Genomic DNA, 21,739 nt, shown 5'->3' with positions numbered 1-21,739 from the left:
GGGTGCAATCTGAAAGTGCTTCCGGACAGAGTCACAGGCGGCTCACTTCAGCGGGTGCTGCAACCCAGGCAGACAGCAACGGAGACGCACACAGCAGGACTCCCAGACGGCCATTCAAGCACAGGCGGACGCCCCCCTGCCCCCGCCGGCCCTCGGCTCCCGTCTACCTGGCTGGCCCGGAGCTCACTCTCGGTGGCCTGCAGGCTCCTCTCCAGGGCGGCCACCTGGTCCAGGGCGGCCCGGCGCTCCCGCTCGCTGCGCCGCACACTCTCCTCCTGCAGCACCAGCTCTGCCTGGGCCCCGCTCAGCCGCCCGTCCACGCGGCGTCGGGCTGCAGCACCCCAGCCCCGTCAGGCCTGGCCGGGCGCGGCCCGAGACCCGAACCTGGCCACCGGATGCCCGGCCTGCCCTCCGCCCGCCACAGGGCCTGCCTCTCCGAGTCCTTGAGGGTCTGCCGGTCTGCACACGTGGAGGGGAGCTGACCAGGGAGGGCCTCCCAGGGGAGACGGCCCCCCATTCAGGTCACGGTGGGCAGGGCAGGGACGGAGGAGCCGCTGAGGCCAATCCCACACGTCCCACCTCAGCGGCTGAGAGCACAGAGAGCAGGGAGCCGGGGGTGGAGGGTCAAACTCACCTTCTGCACCGTCGGCCACAGCCTTCTGCAGCTGCCTCGCCCGTGAGGTGGCACTGTCCCTCTCAGCCTCCATCTCAGCCAGCTGTCGACTCAGGACACCGGTCTGGGCCTGAAGCTCATCCTGCGGCCCCGACGTGGGGCGGGGGAGGAAGGGAAGACCCCTGTTCTGACACCTGCAGCCCCTCGCAGGGCCCTCAGCCACCCGGTTCCCTACCCAGCGGCTCACGCCCAGCCTCACCCGCTGCCTCTGGGCACTCCGCAGCTCCTGCAGGAACTCCCGGAGGGCCCCCCGTACCGCCTCCGGGTCCAGGTCTGGGGATGCCGGGGAGGTGGCAGGTCCTGGGGATGGTGGCTCGGACCCAGGGCTGCGTTCCAAGGGGCTGGGGCTGCTGAGCCCTTCGCCGCTTCCTGGGGGAGGCGGCATGCTTAGGGCTGCGGGAACCCGAGCCTCTCGGGCCTGGGTGGTGCCTGTGGGCTGCTCGCACACCTCACCCCCGCCCCCCCCACCCCGAGCCACACCCAGCAGCTTGCAGGGGCTTCCCACCGCACGCTGGCCCTCACCTTCTTGCTTAACCCTTCCCTGGTCCCAGGCCCCTCAGAGTAAGCCCAACTTCCCTGCCGTCGTGCAGAGGCCCCGTTGCTCACCCTAGCACAGCCCTCTCACCTTTTACAAGCTGTCCATTCCACATGACCCTCGGCTCCCAAGTTCTAGAACATTCCCTCTTCTGGGACCAGGGCCTTCGTGCATGCTGTTCCCTTCTCTCCCCACGGCCTCTCTTTGCCTGGCCCATTCCATTAGATCTGCTCCCCAGACGTGTCCCTGATCCCAGGCTGGGTCATGAGGCTCCAAGGTCTGCCTCCCCGCCAAGACCAGGGGCACTGTGAGGGCTGCACACCCAGGCCCCAGTCCAAGGGTGGACGTTCCGCCACCTCAACATCTCCCTGCTTCCTATCTGCCAGGCACTGACGGCCTATCCCACCTTCACGATAATTCTCTGAGGAGTAAGAACCTTCACAGGCTGGACGCGCTCAAAGCAGTTAAGCGATCTGCTTGGTCTCCAAGCTGGGAAGATCCCGCAATGGGATTTAGAACCAGGTAGCCCTACTTCCAGAAAGAGAAATGAACTCTGTCTGCTTGAAGGGGCCAGAGGGGCGCACAGAGACAGGGCGCCACCTGGAGGTCAGCATCGGAACCACAGGGCAGGGCGTCAACCTGCCCATAGCTTCCTCCTGCCTTCGCAAGTGACACCTAAGCTGCCCCACGGCTCCGTCAACAGCCACAGGACCTGGAGCAGGATGTCTACCCACTGCCCCCAAGGGCCCCTACCACAGAGTGGCCTGCAAGGATTACTCAGGCGTGTCCTTTGTCCTCACGTCCTCACCTCCCACTCATCTGTACCTGTTCACTGCCCTGTGCCTGCTGTCCCCTCGGTGTTCACAGGGGAACTGCCAGTCAGGCACTCGTCCTTTGTCCTCGCCCCTTACTTCCACTTGTCCCTTGTCCTCAAAGTCTCCTCTCCCACCCATCCTTCCCCCACCTACCACCTCCTCACCGGGGCTCTCCATTTCCCACACAAACACCCCTACCCCTGCCCTTGCTGTATCTTTAAAAATTTCTGGGGCGCCTGGGTGGCTCAGTAGGTTGAGCATCTGACTTCGGCTCAGGTCATGATCTCATGGTTTGTGAGTTTGAGCCCCGCGTCGGGCTCGGTGCTGACAGCTCAGAGCCTGGAGCCTGCTTCGGATTCTGTGTCTCCCTCTCTCTCTGCCCCTCCCCTGCTTGCACTCTGTCTCTCTCTCTTAAAATTCTTTTTTAAATTTCTTTGCTGTGATAATATATATAACATACAATATGCTTTCCTAGCCATCTTTTTCTCAGGTTCTTAATTTTAATTAAATAACATTTAGTAACATTATGGTTAGCAGGGTGTGTGTGTGTGTGTGTGTGTGTGTGTGCTTTAAGAAATCCTTTCCTGTCCTAAAGCCGTAAGGATATTTTCCTATGTTGTCTTTTAAAAGCTACAGTTTTGTCTTTTATATTTAATCTTCAAATCTATTTAGGAGTGCCTGGTTGGCTCAGTCAGAAGAGCATGGGACTCTTGACCTTGGGGTTGTGAGTTCAAGCCCCACAAGGGATGTACAGATTACCTAATAAAAAACTTAAAAAAAATGTGGTGCAGCTAAATGAAATTGATGTTATCTAAAAGGTGATGGAAGGGTCTCTTTCTTTTTTATTTTTCTGTATGGATTCTCAATTATCCAAATACTTTTGGGACTTTTGGGAAAGTCCATCACAGATCCAGCTTCCAACACAGATCAGGTTTCTTTGGACATGCAGGTCTGGTCCTTGACCACTCAACCAGTGTTGGTCTCAGTGGCACAGCACCTGAATTACTAAAACTTTATATTAACTTTTATCTTTGGCAAGGCAAGCCCCTACCCCTAGCCATGTAGTTCTTTTTCTTCAAGAGTGTGTTGGCTTTCTTGGTCTTTGTTTTTCCATAGATGTTTTAAAATTGGCTTGTCAAGTTGGACACACACAGAAAGAATTTTGCCAAAATACCATTCAATCTATAGATGAATCTGGAAGAACTGACATCTTTATAATAGTGAATTTGTTGATACATACAATCATTTCTCCTATTCAGGTTTCTTTTAACGTCTCTCAACATTTATGGCTGTCTCCATAAAAGTCATATTAGATTAGAATTATTTTTTCGTTGGATAGTAGACCTTATCTGTAAAGTCATCTAGATCTGGTGTTTTCTTTGGGGGAGAGATTTCTTATTGCCAGTATAAATGATATTTTATCAATTCTGCTGTTGGCAGTAAACAACAAACGTGTTCTGCTTCTGTTGATATAATAAAATATAATTAACTTTTGTATGTTGATCTTGTTTCCAGCAACCTTACTAAAGCTTCTTACTTGTTCTAACAATTTGTTGTAGCTTCTCCTGTATTTTTTTACAAATTTTTTAACGTTTATTTATTTTTGAGAGAGAGAGAGCATGAGCAGGGGAGGGGCAGAGAGAGAGGGTGACACAGAATCCAAAGGAGGCTCCAGGCTCTGAGCTGTCAGCACAGAGCCCGACACGGGGCTCGAACTCACAAACCATGAGGTCATAACCGGAGCCAAAGTCAGATGCTTACCTGCCTGAGCCACCCAGGTGCCCCCTCCTGTATTTTCTACATAGAAAAATCACGTGATCTGTAAATAGTGGCAGTTTTGTGTCTCCCTTCCTGAACCTTAAAACATTAATTCTATGTTTCTTACCATAGTGTACCGGCTAGGACCTTGGAGACTTCCAGTACAATATTAAATACAGGAGCCAAATGTAATATTTGCTGTAGGGTTTTGGAGAACTAGTTTATCAGTTAAGGAAACCTTTTTCTAGTTTTCCAAGAGTTTGGATCATAACTGTATGTTGAATTTTATCAAATGCTTTTTCTACATCTGTTTTGGTGGCCTTTTTTTTTTAAATTTTTTAACGTTTATTTATTATTGAGAGACAGAGCGTGAGCAGGGGAGGGGCAGAGAGAGAGGGAGACACAGAATCGGAAGCAGGCTCCAGGCTCCGAGCTATCAGCACAGAGCCCGATGCGGGGCTCGAACGCACAAACCGCAAGATCATGACCTGAACGGAAGTCAGACACTTAACCGACTGAGCCACCCAGGCGCCCCAATGTGGCCTTTCTAACCAATTATATTCATATTGTTATGTGACCATCACCACTGTCTGTTCCCAAATCTTCCATCATACCTATTTTGGTTTGAACTATGTCCCCCCAAAATTCATTAGTTGAAGCTCCAACCCCTGGCACGTCAGAATGTGAGTTTATTTGGGAGTAAGCTTCTTGGAGATGTAATTAGTTAAGAGGAGGTCATAGTGGGGATGCCTGGGTGGCTCAGTCAGTTAAGCACTTGGTTTCAGCTCAGGTCATGATCTCAGTTTGTGGCTTCTAGCCCCGTATTGGGCTTTGCACTGACACTGTGGAGCTTGCCTGGAATTCTCTCTTTCCCTCTCTCTCTACCCCTCCCCTGCTCTCTCTCTCTCTCAAAAAAAAAAAAAAAAAAAAAAAGATGAGGTCATAGTTGAGTATGGTGAGCCCCTAATCCAGTATTATTGGCATCCTAACACAAAGGGGGAATTTGAATTTTTTTTTTCCAACGTTTATTTATTTTGGGGACAGAGAGAGACAGAGCATGAACGGGGGAGGGGCAGAGAGAGAGGGAGACACAGAATCGGAAGCAGGCTCCAGGCTCCGAGCCATCAGCCCAGAGCCCAACGCGGGGCTCGAACCCACGGACCGCGCGATCGTGACCTGGCTGAAGTCGGACGCCGAACCGACGGCGCCACCCAGGCGCCCCACAAAGGGGGAATTTGGATACACACACAAGAAGGCCAAGTGAAGCTTGGGTCCTGCTGCCACAAGCCTAGGAACTATAGGCAGCCAGGAAGAGAGGCCTGGAACAGATCCTTCCCTAGAGACTTCAGAAGGAGCATGGTCCCGCTGACACCTTAATCTGGGACTCTGGCCTTCAGGACAATGAGACACAAACTGGAGTTTAAGGTACTCGGTTTTGCAGCCCCAGCAAACTGACAGGTACGGCCTCAAACGGAAACTCTGTGCCCACTAAGCAGTTAACTCCCGAGCCTCCCCTCCCCCCAGTCCCTAGTGACCTCTAATCTACTTTCTACCTCTATACATGTGTCTCTTCTGGGTATTTCCCGCAAGCGTCCCTTTGCGACTGGCTTTTCACTTAGCATAATATTGTCGAGGCTCATCCATGTTGTAACACGGATCAGAATAGCATTGCTTTGTAAGGCTGAATAATATTCCTTTGTGTGGTTACGCCACATTCCGTTTCCCTACTCATCTGTCGATGGACACTGGTTGACTCCACCTTTTATGATGCTCTGAATGGTTGGTGCACATGGTAATTCTAAGTGTTTTTCTAAGTTGTTTTTTTTTTTTTTAAACCGTTTATTTTTCAGAGAGAGACCGAGCCTGAGCAGGGGAGGGGCAGAGAGAGAGGGAGACACGAAATCCGCAGCAGGCTCCAGACTCTGAGCCGTCAGCACAGAGCCCGACGTGGGGCTCGAACTCATGAACCGCGAGATCGTGACCTGAGCCGAAGTTGGATGCTTAACCGACGGAGCCACTCAGGCTGCCAGTAATTCAAAGTTTTTTGACGAACTGCCAAACTGTTTTCCACAGCAGCTGTGCTGTTTTACATTCTCACCAGCAATGTCCTTGAATGCATTTGTCCTTACCTATTCTCCAGCCCTTACTACCACCCAGAACATTCTCGATTTCATCTCTATATCACATTTATTGTCTGCTCCTCTCCTTAGACTAGAAACTCCGTAAGCGCAGAAACGCCAGTCAGTTTGTTTACTGCTCCATCCCATAGTGAAGCTGTCTTGAGCACCCAGCCAGCGCTTAATAAGTATTGCATAACTGATCGAATGTGATCCAGGGGTTCAATCTGTGGATCTGAAGAGGCAACAACTCAGTATCCCATAGTGAATTGCCCACGGTGCTAAGATTCCAGAGGTTCTATTCTAGGCCCTAGGGGTCAAGATAGAATTATGTCAGGCTGAGACAAGGATGCTCTCCAAAGGTGTGCTCACCCCTGCTATAGCACAGCGCTGACTTTCCCGGAGTCATCCACGGGGCCCTGGGAACAAATGGGACTGGAACGATTTCTGAAGGAGTTGCTGGAAGAGGTTTTAGGCCGGGTAGGTAACGGTCTGGCTGTGATGCTGGGGTCACAAGTCTAGTGTGGAGGGGTATCAAGCTAGGGGTGGGAGACTGATGGAGAGAGGGAGTGAGGATCAATTATAGAGGACGGAGCCTCAAAGTCTCAGAGGAGTCAGGGGCATTAAGAACAAGCACCATCAGGGGCGCCTGGATGGCTCAGTCGGTTGAGCGCTGGACTTCAGCTCAGGTCATGATCTCACGGTTCCTGGGTTCAAGCCCCGCGTCCAGCTCTGTGCTGACAGCTCAAAGCCTGGAGCCTGCTTCGGATTCTGTCTCCCTCTCTCTCTGCCCCTCCCCCACGCGCGCGCGCGCTCGCGCTCTCTCTCTCTCTGAAAAACACTTAAAAAAAAAAAAAAAGGCACCAGCACCTCCTTTAAAATGAAGCAACCAGAGGAACAAAAATCAGCGAAGGGGAAGAGCCTGGGCAGACTCCCCAAAGGGAAGGAAGGTGATATGGGGCGGGATTGAGACTGTCCGTTAAAGGAGAGGCATGGCCCAGACAGCAGCCGGCTCTCAGGCGGCGCCGACCTAATCGGGGGCGTGGCCACAGTGAAGCCCGCCCACCGCCCCGCCCTTTCCCTCGTGGCTCCACTCACCTCCAGCGGGCGCGCCCCGGGCCGGCGAGCCCGGCGAGGGCAGCGGGGCCGGGCTGGGAGTGCGCCCGAGGCCCAGGCCCCGACGCAGAGCTGAGCGCAGGCCGCCCAGCTGGGTCTCGGCTGCGCGCCGCTGCGCCTCCACGCGGGCCAGCTCGGCCTCCAGGCCTTGCGCCCGGCCCTCGGCCGCGCTCAGCCGCAGCCCCAGCTCCGCGGCTTCGGCCCGCACCGCCTCCAGCTTCAGCTCCAAGCTGCGGGCGTGGTCCAGCTGCAGCTTCTCGGCGCCGCGTGCCTCCTCCAGGGAGCCCAGCAGGCCTCGCTCGCGGGCCCTGAACTCGACCTCTTGTTCCTGCAGCTTCCTCTGGGCTCCCTGGAGCTGGGTCGGGCAACGCCGGGAGGTGGGGGTCAGCAAGGCCACCCCCAACCCGACGCCCCGCCTCCCGGGCCCAGCCTGGAGCCCACCCACCCAAAAGTGGCTGGCACAACACCTGCTTCTTTAGCGGTCTCCACCCAGGCAGTTTGTGCAGGAATATCCACGGGAAAGTGGGAATTAACTACTAGAATCTTTTTTTCTCTTCGTTCTGTGTACATGCCTTGTAATATATACAATTTATTAGTAATAAACTAACAGCCCACACTTCCCTGAACAGGACTTATCAGTGCCAGGGACTAAGAACTTTCCCAAAAAAACTTTACCACCATGAATCATCTCCACTTTACAAGGGAGGAAACTGAGGCACAGAGCAGCTGTGCCAAGGCCAAGCTGCTAGTAAGCTCAGAGCCAGGATTCAAAGCCAAGCAGAGTAGCTCCATGGCTGTTTTCTTTCTTTTTCCTTCTTCCTTCCTTCCTTCCTTCCTTCCTTCCTTCCTTCCTTCCTTCCTTCCTTCCTTCCTTCCTTCCTTCCTTCCTTCTTTCTTATGTTTTTAACGTTTATTTATTTTTTGAGAGAGAGACTGACAGAGTGTGAGCGAGTGTGAGCAGGGGAGGGGCAGAGAGAGAGGGAGACACAGAATCCGAAGCAGGCTCCGGGCTCTGAGCCGTCAGCACAGAGCCTGACGTGGGGCTTGAACCCACAAACCGTAAGATCATGACCTGAGCTGAAGTCGCACGCTCAACCGACTGGGCCACCCAGGCGCCCCTCCAGTGGCTGTTCTTCCAACCATTAGGCTGTACTGTCTCTCAGTGCACATAACTTATCAATAAATCACACAATGGGGCATGTACTAAAAAATTATTTTCTGACGGAGTGCATGATCCCACACACCCCCCTCTGGTTTAGAGGATAAATCAACCACTCACAGCCATCAGTTTCACTAGAAACCACCATTCACAGAGCCCCTGGATGCCAGGACTTATGCTGGGGCCCCCAGCCCATCAGTGCTCTGAACCACAGAGAGGTTAAGTGATTTAGTCAAGGTCACACAGTAGATGCACTAAAGTGAAAACAGCCAGAAAAGCAGTATGGAAAGAGTATGGGCTTGGGAGTCAGACAGCCCTGGGTGGCTGTGTGATCTTGAGTAGACCCCTTGACCTCTCTGAGCCTAAGTGTCTGGTTCTCTGTGAAAAATGGGGTAAGAGAGCCTGCCTCATTAGGCTGCTGAGAGAATCAAACAAGGTTATGTCTACAGAGCTCCCCCTACCCGCCTCACCCCTGCTACACAGTTCCCGCAGCTGTTATTACTATTATACCTGGAGAAGAATCTCAAGGAGCGGAGGACAGGAACGAGTCCTCGGGAGTGATGTCTCAGAATGACTCCAGCATTGGAGTCCCCACCCGCTTCTTGACGGGGGGGGAGGGGGAGGAAACCCAGGGCACCCCCCAACTGCCTCCTAAGACCCTCCCCATCCACACCCGAGTTACCTCCTGCCGAATGGCCTCCAGGCTGGCCTCGCCCTTCAGCAGCTTCTGTCGGAGGCCCAGGGCCTCCCGCCGGCCCTCCTTTTCTGCCCGCTCGCCCAGGGCCAGGCGGCCCTGCAGCTCCACCAGCTCCCGGCCCAGCCTGGTGTTCTCACCATCCAGCACCTTCATCTGTGAGAGAGAGCAGACAGGTAGGACCCAGCATCTACTCTCGGCATCCACAGCCCCTTCTAGCCCAGGGTGGCGAGGGCCCGTTCAGCTCTGCCCCTGTACCTTGTCCTGTCCAGGCACAGGGAGCACTCAGGACCCACTGCTCCAGGGACACAGACATTGAACACCACCTCGAATCCACTGGGGACCTGCTCCAGATTTCACCGAGCTCCAGCCATGCCAGGCACCTGGACACCAATCACCTCCATTTATTGCCTAATCGCAACTACTTATCTTGGGGCGTGGTGGACCCGCATCAGAAAAGGAATTCTGCAGGGCAGGAACCACAGGCCTCCTGGTCACCTTCCTCTACAGTGATGCCTGACCTACGGAGTGCTTACCACGTGTCCACATCTGTTCTAAGCGTTTCGATTGTACGAACTCATTTGGTCTCACACAACTGTCTACAGGGCAGGTACTGACATTATCCTTATTCGATAGATAATGGAGCCTAGAGAGGAGAAGTGACTTGCTCAAAGCCACACAGCCCACAAGCAGCAGACTGGGATTTAATCTCAGATGAGCGGAATACAAAGGTATGTTCTAAGCCCCCATTTCCCCACAGGAGCAGGTGGGGGGTAAGGCCCATCTACCCCACGCCGCTAGAGTGAGGGGGCTGCATGCACAACACCCAGCAAGAGCCTGGCACATAAATGTGACTTCCTTTCAGACACTCCTGTGGCTTCCCAGGACTTCAACCCAACAGGAAGGAGCCCGAAGCGGTAAAGGGGGGGCCCTGGTGGGAGATGAAGAGAGTTTGGTAGTCACGCTGTGATATCTCTGGACGAGGTAGAGCCTAGGAGCCAAATGGGGCTCTTGCCTGTTCTGTAAGTCTTCTGGGAAAGCCTGAGCCAAGGACGGTTTTTACGTGTTTGTAAATAGTTGGACATGGTTCATTTTGAAATGGTGGAAACAAAATCCAAGAACAGGGGCGCCTGAGTGGCTCAGTCGGTTAAGCGTCCGACTTCGGCTCAGGTCATGATCTCACGGTTCGTGAGTTCGAGCCCCGCGTCAGGCTCTGGGCTGACAGCTCAGGGCCTGGAGCCCCCCCTCGGGTTCTGTGTCTCCCTCTCTCTCTGACCCTCCCCCATTCATGCTCTGTCTCTCTCTGTCTCAAAAATAAATAAACATTAAAAAAATAATTTTTTTTAAATCTAGGAATATTATGTCTTACACGCGAAGAATGATATAAAATCGAATTTCGGTGCCCATCAACAAAGTGTTCATGGAACACGCGCCCACACACGTACGTACTGTGTCGGGCTGCTTTCTCGCCCTGCTGGCAGAGTTGAGTAATCGCGACAGAGACCGTATGGCCCCTAGAGCTGGAAATAGTTACTGCCGGGCTCTTTACAAGTGTTCGCCAGCTCCCCATCCATCTCACAGGGTCTACACCTTTTGTTGCTCATGGAATCCTCTGAGATTTGGACAAGAGGCAGCACGCGGCAAGGGGCCGGGGCGGGTACCTGCCGCCGGAGCTCCTGCAGTTCCCGGCGGGCCTCCAGCCGCGAGCGCTCCACCTCCTGCAGTCCGGCCCGCAGCTCCTCGGCCTCCCTGCCCGCGGCCACCCGGGCCTCCGTGAGGAGCACCAGCTTCTGCTCCCTGTCCTCGTTGGCAAGCTTCAAGCTGGAGTGGGGGCGGGGGGGGGGGGGGGGGGGAGGCAGAGGACAGAGGGTAGAGGTCAGCGGCAGCCACGGGTCCCGGGAAGAGTGCAGGGTGGGGATCTACACAGAAGCCTGTTTTCCTTGGGGGCCTGGGTGTCTCAGTGGGTTAAGTGTAGACTCTTATTAATTTCAGCTCAGGTCACGATCTCGTGGTTCGTGAGTTCAAGCCCCGCGTCAGGCTCTGCGCTGACAGTGAGGTGCCTGCTTGGATTCTCTCTCTCTCCCCCTCTCTCTGCCCCTCCTCCGCTTGCTCTGTCTCTCAAAATAAATAAATAAACTTAAAAAAAAAAAAAAAAGTCTGTTTCCCTAATCCCTGGAGTTGGTCGGATTGGCTCTGGGCCTAGAGGTGCCCCAAGTGTTACTTGCCCACGTGGCCCCTCCTGAGCTAAGCCCTGTAGGGCCGGGGGCCAGGCCCGAGGCTGCAAGAGGCCAACAGGTGACTCCAGGGTTGGGGCTAGTCTCCAGGGTGACACCAGCAGGTGGGGTCGGCTGCTACCTTTCCTCTTCTTTCAGATGGGAAAATTGCCTAAAACCACCCACGTGGCCAGCCGTGGTTCAAGGGCACAGGCTCCCCATCTGTGTGATTTCCCCAGAGCCCTGGGGGTGAAGTTAGCTTCCAGGGACGTGATCCAGGGTGAAGGACGGGCCCGGTGAAGGACCGAGCTGGCCCCTGCGCCCACGTTGCCCCACCTGATCCGTTCGCTCTCAGCCTTCTTCACGGCCGCCCGCAGCTCCTCGTTGGAACGCCGCAGGGCCTCGCGCTCCTTGACGCCCTCACCCAGGCTGCGCCGCAGCTCGCTGGCCTCCTGGCGCTGGGCCTCACGGCCATCCTGACTGTCGCGCACCTTGCGCTGGGCCTCCAGCAGCTCCCGCCGCAACCCATCACGGGCGTCCTCCAGCAGGCGCAGCTGCGTCCGAAGCTCTTCTGCCTGCGAGGGTGGCAGGTTGTCACGGGACAGGGTACGGGCCCTGCCGGAGCCGGCGCTTGGCAGAAGCCAGCCCGCACCTGTATCCCCGGCCACAGGCACCTGCCCCGTGGCTCTGCAGCGACTCAGGCCACAGGTGTGAGTTCTGATTCGGGGGCAGAGCGTGCTGGAGTTAGTGGTGTCTGGGCCTGAAATAATCATCCACCAGGATCTTTCTATGGAGGGACACCAAGAGGGCAGGGACCCCACCAGTGCCGAGTCCCAGACAGATACAACGAGCGCTTAATAAAGGCTTACCGCCTCCTTTCTACATTGGCTGTTCGCTCGTTCTCAAATGCAGGGACAAACCTTACACGTTCTTCTGGGCCCCTAGTGGGCCAGGCCCCCCGCGGCATTTAGGGTGTGCTGCCCGGAATGGCTCACCTCGCGCACGGAGGACTCCCGCTGCCTGTCCAGGTTTCGGGCCTGTTCTTGTAGCCTCTTGGCCTCCTGGGCGTGGGCTGCAGCAGCCTCCTCAAGCTGGGCCCGTAGGTCCCGCAGCTCGGACGTCAGCGCGTTCACAGTGCTCTAGGACAGACAGGACTCCTCAGACTTGGTGCCCCCGTCCCCCTCCCCCGGCTGTTTCCAGGAGGGTCGGCTCCAAACGCGGCCCTTCCCGCGGGCCTGCCACACCGTCTGCTGATCCCTTCATGCCCAGTGAGTGCTGTGCCCACAGCCGCTCTCTCCCTCAGACTAGGATTCACCGGGCAGAGTTGTGCCACCTCCCTCTCATGGGGGACCCCACGGAGGGGCTGAAGCTCCCCCCACAGCCTGGGAGAGGGGGCCCCTCCAAGCAGGGTCATGCCTCCTGGCTCGGATGGAGGCCCACCTGCCTGGCCTGCCCTACCCGGTCCTGCTCCTGCCGGCTCTGGGCGTCTCTCTTGTGCCGCTCCAAATCCAGGGAGACGGCGGCCAGGCTGTGCTGTGTACCCATCAGCTTCTCCGACAGCGCCGTCTTCTCGGACTCCTTCAGGGACAGGGCCTGGGCAGAGGCGGGGAGCAAAGGGCTTGGGGGCTCGGCTGGTCATGGGGGCACGCTTGGGCCCTTCCCCCACCCTGCCCTGGGAAATGTGCCCTCGCTCAGCTCGGTGCCTTGTCTGGGTCACCACAGGTGGACCCGGGGCAGCGGTGCCTCCGTAGCCCCCGAAAAGGGCACAACCACCAGAACAGCAAGTCTGGACGTGGACACAACTTAGAAATCCTGCCAACTTCCCACGGTAATCCTGGCCCTTCGTTATTCCCCTTTTACAGATGAGGAAACGGACTCAAAGAGGCAGGGTGGCTTGCTCAGAGTGACACAGCCAGTAAGGACAGGCCTGTCTCCTTTACGATATGGGAAAGTCAGGAGTTAGCTCTTTTGAGGAGGGTTCAGCTGCCACACGTGGGCAACGCAGGGACTGCTCAGAAGGCAGCCGCGGGGACACCATGGCCAGCCTGGAGTGGCAGGAGGGATGGCAGGCTGTGGGTCAGCTTTCTGGGACCCAGTGCTCACAGTGCCACGAATGTGACAGCCGCTCTGGGAGTTCCCAGGCACGGCTCACTGAACGTGGTCTCGGCAATGCTTCACACACACCCCTGGAGTCCCCCCATCCTGCAGGTGAGGAAACTGAGACCCAGAGAGGGACTCCTAGCTCCCAGCTACTGAGCGGCTGAACAGGGACCAGCCCCGGGAGAACGGGGGCCCCTGGGGCAGCAGCGGGGGCCACCCCGGGGCTCACGAACCTGCTGCTTCTCGCTCTCGGCCAGGAGGAGGCCCTCGTCACGCTCCTGCTGCAGGGCGGCGATCTCCTCGCTCAGCTCTTCCTTCTCCGCCTCCAGCCGTGCCAACAGCTCCTCTCGCTCCCGGTGCATCTGACCCTGCAGCTGGGCCCGCTCGGCCTCCAGCTCCCGCCACGCTGCCTCCTGCGGGCCAGGCCCCGGGCACGTGTGACCCGCAAGGCTGGACTCAGGCGGCCCCTCACCGACCTCAGGCCAGCGAGAGCCACTCGTAGCCCAGAACCTGAGCGGCAGGGCAGGCCACCAGGCAACTACAAGGTGGGGTGAATGGTAAGGGCTGTGACGGGGTCACGCCGGGGCTGTGTGCGCCCCAGGGAGCGGCAGGAGCCTGGCCCGGGGGCCAGAGAACACTTCCCAAAGGACAGATGAGCCGCAGTCCGTCAGGTCAAGAGAGAAACAGAATCCCAAACCCAGAGGCCAGCCCCGGGCCCGGAGGAAAGAGAAAACCCGACACACTGTATCTAAGGTCACTGGAGCTTGAAGTACGAGGGGGACATGCATCAGAGCCATGGGCAGCGGCCAGGCCAGACCAGGCCCTGTGGGCTGTAGAGAGGGGTGGGCTGATTCTGAGAAGAGTCGGGGCAAGCTAGGGATGAGCTGGATCGAGGGGCGGTTTGGAAGCTGTGGAAGAGGGACGGGGATCAGGGCTGAGGTAGGGAGGGGCGGGGTGGGCTGTGGGGAGCAAAGGGGGTCTGGGGATGGCAGAGCAGCCCGACAGAAGAGAACAGATTCGGTGATGTTAAGAGGCCAAGCCAGAAGGCACAGGAGGAGTCGGAGAGGACACAGGAGTCTGGCGCCCTGGGGACCAGGTGGATGGGTGAGTAGGTAGAACCCACAGGCAAAGAAAGAACGGCCCCCTGGTGGTCCCAGGCGGGTACTTGGCCCCAGCAGTAGGCCCTAGCAACCTCGCGAGAAGTAGGCCCAGGTGCCCCTTCTTCAAATCTTTGCTGCCCCCTGCTGGAGAAGGGAAATACTATCCACCCAAATCTAAGGCGACTGACTCTAGGCGCGATGTGGTAGCCCCTGGAGTCACAAAGCAACAGCCTGAACTGCTGAGAGACGCAGCCCTGTCCAACACGGGGCTCTGGACAGTATCTTAGGGCCATAGTAATAACAATCAGCGTTTATGGAGCACTTATGAAGTGCCAGTCATTATTCCAAACGCTTTTTATGGATTATCTCACCTCACCTTCACAATACTCTATACTATCATTATCCCCATCGTTACAGGCACTGAGGCCGTAGGCAACCTAACCAATATATGACCAAGATCAGGTCCAAACCCAGGCAAAGAAACTCTAGAACCAGTGCTCTTAGATAGCTCTGTTTGGTCTTCTGGTGACCTGGCTCTTTGCCTAAGTGCTCAGGTCCCAGAGCGGTCTTTCGTATGCAAACAGCACTTCTTAGCAAATGAAAGTGTTTGTTAAGGTTAAGCGTCTGACATCAGCTCAGGTCATGATCTCAAGGTTGGTTCGTGAGTGAGTTCGAGCTCCGCATCAGGTTCTGCACTGACGGTGCAGAGCCTGCTTGAGATCTTCTCTCTTCTCTCTCTCTGCCCCTCCCCCACTTGCACATGCGCTCTCACTCTCTCTCTCAAAATAAATAAATAAACTTAAAAAAAAAAAGTGCTTTCCTACTATACATTAGATCAGCGTTTCCCAAATGTGGCTGTGGACCCCCTGCATCAGGATCACCAGGGCTGAACCAGACTTGGGGCCTGGGAATCTGCATGTTTGATAAGGCATCCCCAGTGGATCCTCACAGGTGCCCTCAGGGCCCCTGGGACAGGGATGAGGTTCCGTTTCACAGATTTGGAGACTGATGCAGAGTGAGAAGGGTGAGTTGCCTGAGGTCACAGAGGAGACACCGGTTCAGAGCCCCGCCTGCCCCAACCAGCTGCCCGAACCTTCTCTCGCTGGAGTCGTTGCAAGTCCTCCTCATGGGCGGCCCGCTGCTCCCGCAGAGAGGCCTGGGCCTCCCGCTCAGCCTGCACCAGCTTCTGGGCCATCAGCTCCTTGTCCAGAGCCACCTTCTCCTCTGTAGTTGTCATCTGTTGCCGTAGGCCCACCAGCTCCCCTGCACAGGAAGGGACAGCCTTGGGTCAGAACCTCCCCATGGGCCAGCAGACTCAAACCTGATGAGCCACTTGGGCAAGTTCCCAGATGATGGAGGGTCCCCCTGGGATCTAAGCTGAGTTCCCTTGGAGAAGCTCCCTGCTCTCTCTGGGCCTCAGTTTCCCCATCTGCCACATGAGTCTATTGGCCCTGTCTCCCTCCCTGTCGACTGCGAATGGCATCAAAGAAATGAAACGACATGAGGAAGACCTCCCTCCCCCAAATGGGGAGGTTAGCAAAAATATAACAGCCCCCATTATTGACTGAATGCTTACAAGGTGTCAAACTCCTGGCTGAGCACACGAGAGATATATTCTCACCACACCTTCGTAACACACCTACGTGGCTTGTCTCATGCCCAATCTACAGATGAGGAAATGGAGGCTCAGGGAAGTCAGGTAATTTTCCAAAGCTGCACGGCTCTCCATAAGGCGTCTTCTTTAATGACTGATTGCTATAAACATACTTGCTGGGCTGTCAGCACTAATGGAGGTGACCATGGGGAAGTCATACCCCACCGGGAACAATCTAAAAACCATCTCCTGGGTTGGAAGCCCACCAGAGACTCTGTCAGCATGCCCCTTCCTGGTTCTGTCTGGCTCAGGTAGATGTGGACAGCAAAATTAATTTTTACGGCCCAAGTAGATGCCTGGTAAATGCTCGTTGAGTAAGAGGAACCCCTGAGTTGAGACACTGGGTGGGGAACGCGGAGGGAAGAGGGGCTGCGGGTGGGGGGCCGAGAGAGTCCGTGGCTCTGCAGAGAACTCAGACCTAAGTGCCCTGACGAGGACAAACAGCCACCGCTGGCTGAACCAGGCCCTGGGCCAAGGCCTTCACACGCTTTTCTCGCCTCATCCTGGCAACAGCTGTAGAGGAGGAGCATTACCACCTCTAACTGCCAATGAGGAACCTTCGGCCCAGAGAGGGAAGAGGCTTGCTAGAGAGAGCTCAGATCTAAGTAGCAAAAGCAGAATCGGAACTCAGGTCAGCCAGACTCCAGGGCCAGTGCTCCCAACCTCCAGAGCCCCCAGAACCCGATGGGTTATATAGACCGGGCTGGAGCCTGGAGTTCCCTACCCCCGATTCGGGCCCCGCATACCAGTCAGGGTCTCCTTGGCCAGCAGCAGGGCCTGCCCGTCAGCTTCCAGCTGCTCCCGGCGGGCCTCGAGCTGCGCCAACTGCCGCTGCACCTCGAACAGGCTACTCTCCAGGGCTTCCTTCTCCAGGCTGCGGCACATACAATCCCTGAGGCCTTGGGACTCAGCCTCCTGGGCCCCAGGAAACTGTGGCTCCCAGGGCGTGGCCGGCCGTGGGCCAGGTGCCAGCCTACCTGCTCAGCCAGGCCCACGCTCCCTGGGGGAAGGCTGGGACCTAGCTAGAACGTGTTGGCAAGCCTGGCTCCTAAGTAACTGCCCCCATGGGCCAATGCCAGGGCGGGCCCAGGCCGACCCCCCTCCCCCACCCCGTCGCACCGCCTGCCCAGGGTGGGCTGGGCAGAGCCTAAGGCCTTACCGCAAGCGTGTGGCCTCCTCCGACAGGGTCCGGCTTTCTCGCTCAGCTGCGGCCAGCTGCACCGCCAGGCCGGCCCGCTCTTTGGCCAGAGCCTCCTTCTCCCGGGCTGCCCGCTCCAGCGCCTCCACCTGCCGCTGCGTCTCCCTCCGTGCCTGTTCCAGCTCCTGCTCACGCCCGCTCAGCTGCCGGGAGAGCTGGCCCCGACCCAGGCACCATGGGTACCACTCCCCAAACTCCCCGGCTTCTCGTCAGGCAGCACCCCGACCCTGAGCCCGACCCAGGCTTGGCCTGGCAGGCCGGAGACCTGGATTCAACCTCAGGCTGTGTGTGCTGTGTGTACTTGGACAAGTCACAGCGTTCTCTGGACCTACGACGTACACGCATACAAAATAAGCGTCAGGGGGCGCCTGGGTGGCTCAGTGCGTCGTTAAGCGTCCGACTCTTAATTTTGGCTCAGGTCGTGATCTCACGGTTTGTGAGATCGAGCCCCGCCCTGGGCTCTGAGCTCACAGCACAGAGCCTGCTTGGGATTCTGTCTCTCCCTCTCTCCCTGCCCCTCCCCACTCATTTTCTCTCGTTCTCTCTCTCTCTCTCTCTCTGTCTCTCAAAACAAATAAATACAGGGGCGCCTGGGGGGGCTCAGTCGGTTAAGCGTCCTGACTTCAGCTCAGGTCATGATCTCATGTTCATAGGATTGAGCCCCACGTCAGGTTCCACACAGAGCATGAGGCCTGCCTGAGATTCTCCCTCTCTTCCTCTGCCCCTCTCCCCCATTCTCCTCCTCAAATAAAAAAATAATAAGTGTCCTCACTCAGTGTGGGGAGTGTCAGAATGCTTTCTGTGCCCGAAAATTTCCAGAGTAGCTGAATACACAAAACAGAGCGGAGCCCTGGAGCCCTGTGTCCTGTGCCCCATAGCCCATCGCCTAGAGGTCCCTCCCAGGAACCTGGGCTCTCCAGGACAGGCACTATATCAAGGCCCCTGGATCCCTGAAATCCTAAGGTGCCTTCCCGCTGGGTCCCCAGAAGCCTAAGGTGCCAATTCAAAACTTCTCTATCTGGTATCGTATCATGAATTTTTACTGGGTGGTGATCCGTCTACCAAGTGCCTCCGCGACTGTGCTGTTCAGAACAACCCTTTGTGATAAGAACTATTCGCCCCACGTGACAGAGGGGCCAACTGAGGCATCGGGCGGTTGTGGAGCTTGCCCACGGCTCCCAGCTAGCAAAGGGAGGGCTGGACTTAAACCCAGAATCACGCTCCTAGGCCCGGGAGCTATCCCCTGGATGGGGATCCCCTGGATCCCAGGAGGCAGGAGGCTGGGAGGCTGAAACCCCTTCCCCCCTCCTTGCTCCCATCCCCACCCCCCCTACACCCACCTGGGCCAGCTGCTCCTGCAGCCGGCAGCGCTCCTGGCGCAACGTGGGGAGCTGGTGCTCCAGGGCCTCCCGGGCCTGCTCGGCCACCCGCAGGGAGCCCTCCAGGCCCTGCTGTTCCACCTCCTGCTCCAACCGTAGGTGCTCCAGCCGTTCCTGCGCCTCCCGTGCCAGGCAGGCCTCCTGCTCCACCTGCCGCTGCCGGCCCAGCAGGGCCGCCTTTTCCTCTTCCAGCTGCGGCAGCCAGGTGCAAGCGAACCAGCCGGAGGGTCAGCTCAGCCCCTCCGCCAGCGGAAGGACCGCGGACGCCCCCTCCTCTCCACCCACCCATCACAGCCAGCCCAGGGGAGGCTCCCCGGGGGAAAGGGTGTGGGGACACTGAGGAGGAGGCAGCAGGGAGGAGGGTCCACAGAGCTTCTTTTCTCTCAGACCGCGAGGGAGAAGACACAGACGGAGTCAGAACAGACACAGAAAGAGAGGCAGTGGCCAGCACGGGCACAGATGGACCAGGCACAGGACAGGACCAGGACCTGTCCCGACAGGTACAGGGCCAGAGGTGTACAGGGAGATATGCAGCGAGGGTGAGGGGCGGGGGCCGAGGCTGGGCCTGGGGCACCTCAGCGAGTAGGGCTTCTGAGTGGGGCACACGGGTGGGCGGCCTGCGGGCACACGGCATACCTGGGCGACGAGGCGGTTCAGACCCAGCTTGTCCTGGGCGAGGCTCTCGTTGAGGGCGCTCAGCTTGGACAAGGAGTCCCGCAGAGAGGCCTCCTCGACCCTCAGCTTGGTCATTGAGAGTTCGAGCTCCACGCGGCCGGCCTCAGCCTGCGGGGTGGGGGCCAGGGTGGCCAGAGACAGCCGGATGGGAGAGATGGAGAGAGGGGAGAGGCGGGGAGAGGCAGGAAACGACATGCAGAGGCACGGAGATGGGAGAGGGTGGAGGCATGGAGGCGGGAGGGTGGGGAGAAACACCCTCAGAGACGGGGTGGGGGGCGAGGGAAAACACAACATGAGACAGAAAACAATCGCTACAGGCCGGCTGCCTATGAAGTTACTCAAAAGAAACCACACACAGCAGAGCTGTGCGGGAGCCAAGGGAACCCCAGCTCTTGTAGGGCAGGGTGGGGGTCAGAGGGTCCCACAGAGCGGGGTCTAAGGGGACACTGCTCAAGACCCAGAGTACAGGGGTGGGGCAGGCACCCGCCAAGGACTGTGTCCCCAGCTCTCACAGACCCCAGGACCTGTGTCCAGAGGTGGGATGGGATGGCCTGAACAGCACTGCCCCAGACGCATCTGGAAAAGCGAGGACATGACCACTAATAGAGGTCCGTTCACTTATGACTGGGGTCCGAGGACCGCCTGTGGTCTGGGGGGCCGGGATCAGCCTGTGCACAGGGTCAGAGGCCAGCCTGAAACAGGGGGCAGTGTGTGGCCAGAGGGAGAAGGCCTGGGGCCTCGGGGACCCACCTTGGTCAGCGCCTCAGCCACCTCGGCCTTCTCAGCCTGTAGCATGTCCCTCTGCAGCGTGGCACAGCTCAGCGCCTCCCTCACCTCCACCAGCTCCTTCGCCAGCCCCGAGCGCTTCATTTCCAGCTGCTCTAGCTGTCTGTGGCTGTGGGACACAGGGTGGGCGGGTGCCCCACGTCACCTCCCTGCTCAGAGTCTCCCGCAGCCAGACGGCCCTGGCGCAGGCCAGGGACCAGGCCTGAGACGGGAGCCCTGGAGGCCAGAGCCTCACTCACAAGGACAGCCAAGCCCACCACTTTTGGCTCTGGGACTCTGGGACTCTGGGCCTCAGTTTTCACATCTGCAAAATGGGGTAACAGCTGCCTCATGAAGTTGTTATAAGGATATGTGATCTACTGAACATGAAATGCTTAAAACAGTGCCTGACATATCTCCCCAACAGTCTGCAGAAGCAAGAACGATATTCTCTACCACAATGTACTAAACACCACTGGTACTGATGCCTCAGAGGAGGAGGCAGTGCAGTGGTCAAGAGGTTAACTCTGAAGGCAGAACGCTTGGGATCAAAGCCCGGCTCTTTACTAACTAGCCGTGTGATGACCTAGGTCAAATTACATGGCCCTTCTATGCCTCAGTTTCACCATCCACAAAATGGGGATGAGAGCTCCTACAGCAGAGTTGCCATGAGGGCTGAACATGAGAACCTCAGTGTAGGGGTGCCGGGGAGGCTCAGTCGGGTGAGTGGCCGACTTTGATTCAGGTCGTGATCTCACGGTTCGTGAGTTCGAGCCCTGCGTCGGGTCCTGCGCTAACAGCACAGAGCCTGCTTGGGATCCTCTCTCTCTGTCCCTCCCCTGCTCTCTTTCTCTGAAAAATAAATACACGTTAAAAAAAAGGGGGGGGGAGAGAACCTCAGTGCTTAAAATGGTGTCTAATACTTGGTAATATTAGGTTACTCTTTCAATTTAAACAATGATATTAATTTTTTTATGTTTATTTATTATTGAGAGAGAGAGAGAGCGAGCGAGTGTGGGAGCAGGGCAGGGGCAGACAGAGAGGGAGACACAGAATCCGAAGCAGGCTCCAGGCTCTGAGCTGTCAGCACAGAGCCCGACGTGGGACTCGAACTCACAAACCTCGAGATCATGACCTGAGCTGAAGTTGGACTGAGCCACTCAGGCGCCCCTAAACAATGATATTAGTGTTACTACTGCTATTTTAGTTATCGTTGTTGTCACCGTCCACACTCCTGCCTCATAGCAGTCCTCTGATCCCAGGTAAGTGACCGTATCTCCCTGAGCCTCAGTTTCCCGAAACGGGGCTGGTGAGAAGACCCTTCCTCAGAGAGGTGCCACAGAGAGGTGCCCAGACAGTAGGACGTCTGGGACACCGCCGGTCCTCCCCGGCCCCCAGGGAGGACCGGCGGGACTCCCAAGGTCCGTTCTGGGCAGGGGAGGCCAGAAGCCGCTCACCTGCGCTCGAGCTCCCTGCGAGTCCGCTCGCTGTCCCGCGCCGTGTCCTCCCGCTCTTCCTCCAGCCGGTCCCGCTGGCGCCGCAGCTCCTCCTGAGCCGCCTGCAGCTTCTCTCGCTCCTGCCGTAGCTCCTCGGCCTGCTGCTGGGCCGCCTGCAGGCTGCGGGCCAGGCTGTCCTTCTCCCTGGAGGAGGAGGGAGAGCTGAAGGCGCTGCTGGGGCGGCTCTCCCCGGCCAAGAGGGCCGTGCTGCTGCCCTCCCGTGAGCCCCGTCCTCTGACCTCTAAGGCACCTGCCTCCAGGAAGCCTTCCCCGACCCCGCCCCAGCACGACT

At 57.3% G+C, this 21,739-nt stretch overlaps 1 protein-coding gene across 4 annotated transcripts in view; it reads right to left on the bottom strand.

Annotated features, from left to right (window-relative positions):
• Positions 1–21,739, bottom strand: part of CROCC (ciliary rootlet coiled-coil, rootletin) — a 48,308-nt gene that overhangs the window by 6,099 nt on the left and 20,470 nt on the right. For all 4 annotated transcript variants that reach the window (XM_045035158.1, XM_023258193.2, XM_023258194.2 and 1 more), the window contains 17 exons: positions 21,409–21,591; positions 19,937–20,081; positions 19,148–19,294; positions 18,473–18,703; positions 17,094–17,287; positions 16,681–16,808; positions 15,374–15,543; positions 13,414–13,593; positions 12,539–12,673; positions 12,076–12,219; positions 11,417–11,655; positions 10,529–10,688; positions 8,856–9,023; positions 6,997–7,369; positions 873–1,042; positions 635–755; positions 168–331 (listed from right to left, as the gene is read on the bottom strand). In XM_045035158.1, the coding sequence (XP_044891093.1) occupies positions 168–331; positions 635–755; positions 873–1,042; positions 6,997–7,369; positions 8,856–9,023; positions 10,529–10,688; positions 11,417–11,655; positions 12,076–12,219; positions 12,539–12,673; positions 13,414–13,593; positions 15,374–15,543; positions 16,681–16,808; positions 17,094–17,287; positions 18,473–18,703; positions 19,148–19,294; positions 19,937–20,081; positions 21,409–21,591 (3,052 nt within the window). The remainder of the gene's footprint in view (positions 1–167; positions 332–634; positions 756–872; positions 1,043–6,996; positions 7,370–8,855; positions 9,024–10,528; positions 10,689–11,416; positions 11,656–12,075; positions 12,220–12,538; positions 12,674–13,413; positions 13,594–15,373; positions 15,544–16,680; positions 16,809–17,093; positions 17,288–18,472; positions 18,704–19,147; positions 19,295–19,936; positions 20,082–21,408; positions 21,592–21,739) is intronic.

Source organism: Felis catus, chromosome C1, assembly GCF_018350175.1.
Source record: "Felis catus isolate Fca126 chromosome C1, F.catus_Fca126_mat1.0, whole genome shotgun sequence".
Classification (NCBI taxonomy): Eukaryota; Metazoa; Chordata; class Mammalia; order Carnivora; family Felidae; genus Felis; species Felis catus.
Note: the sequence above shows the minus strand (reverse complement) of the source record. Positions and strands in the feature narration are given on the sequence as shown.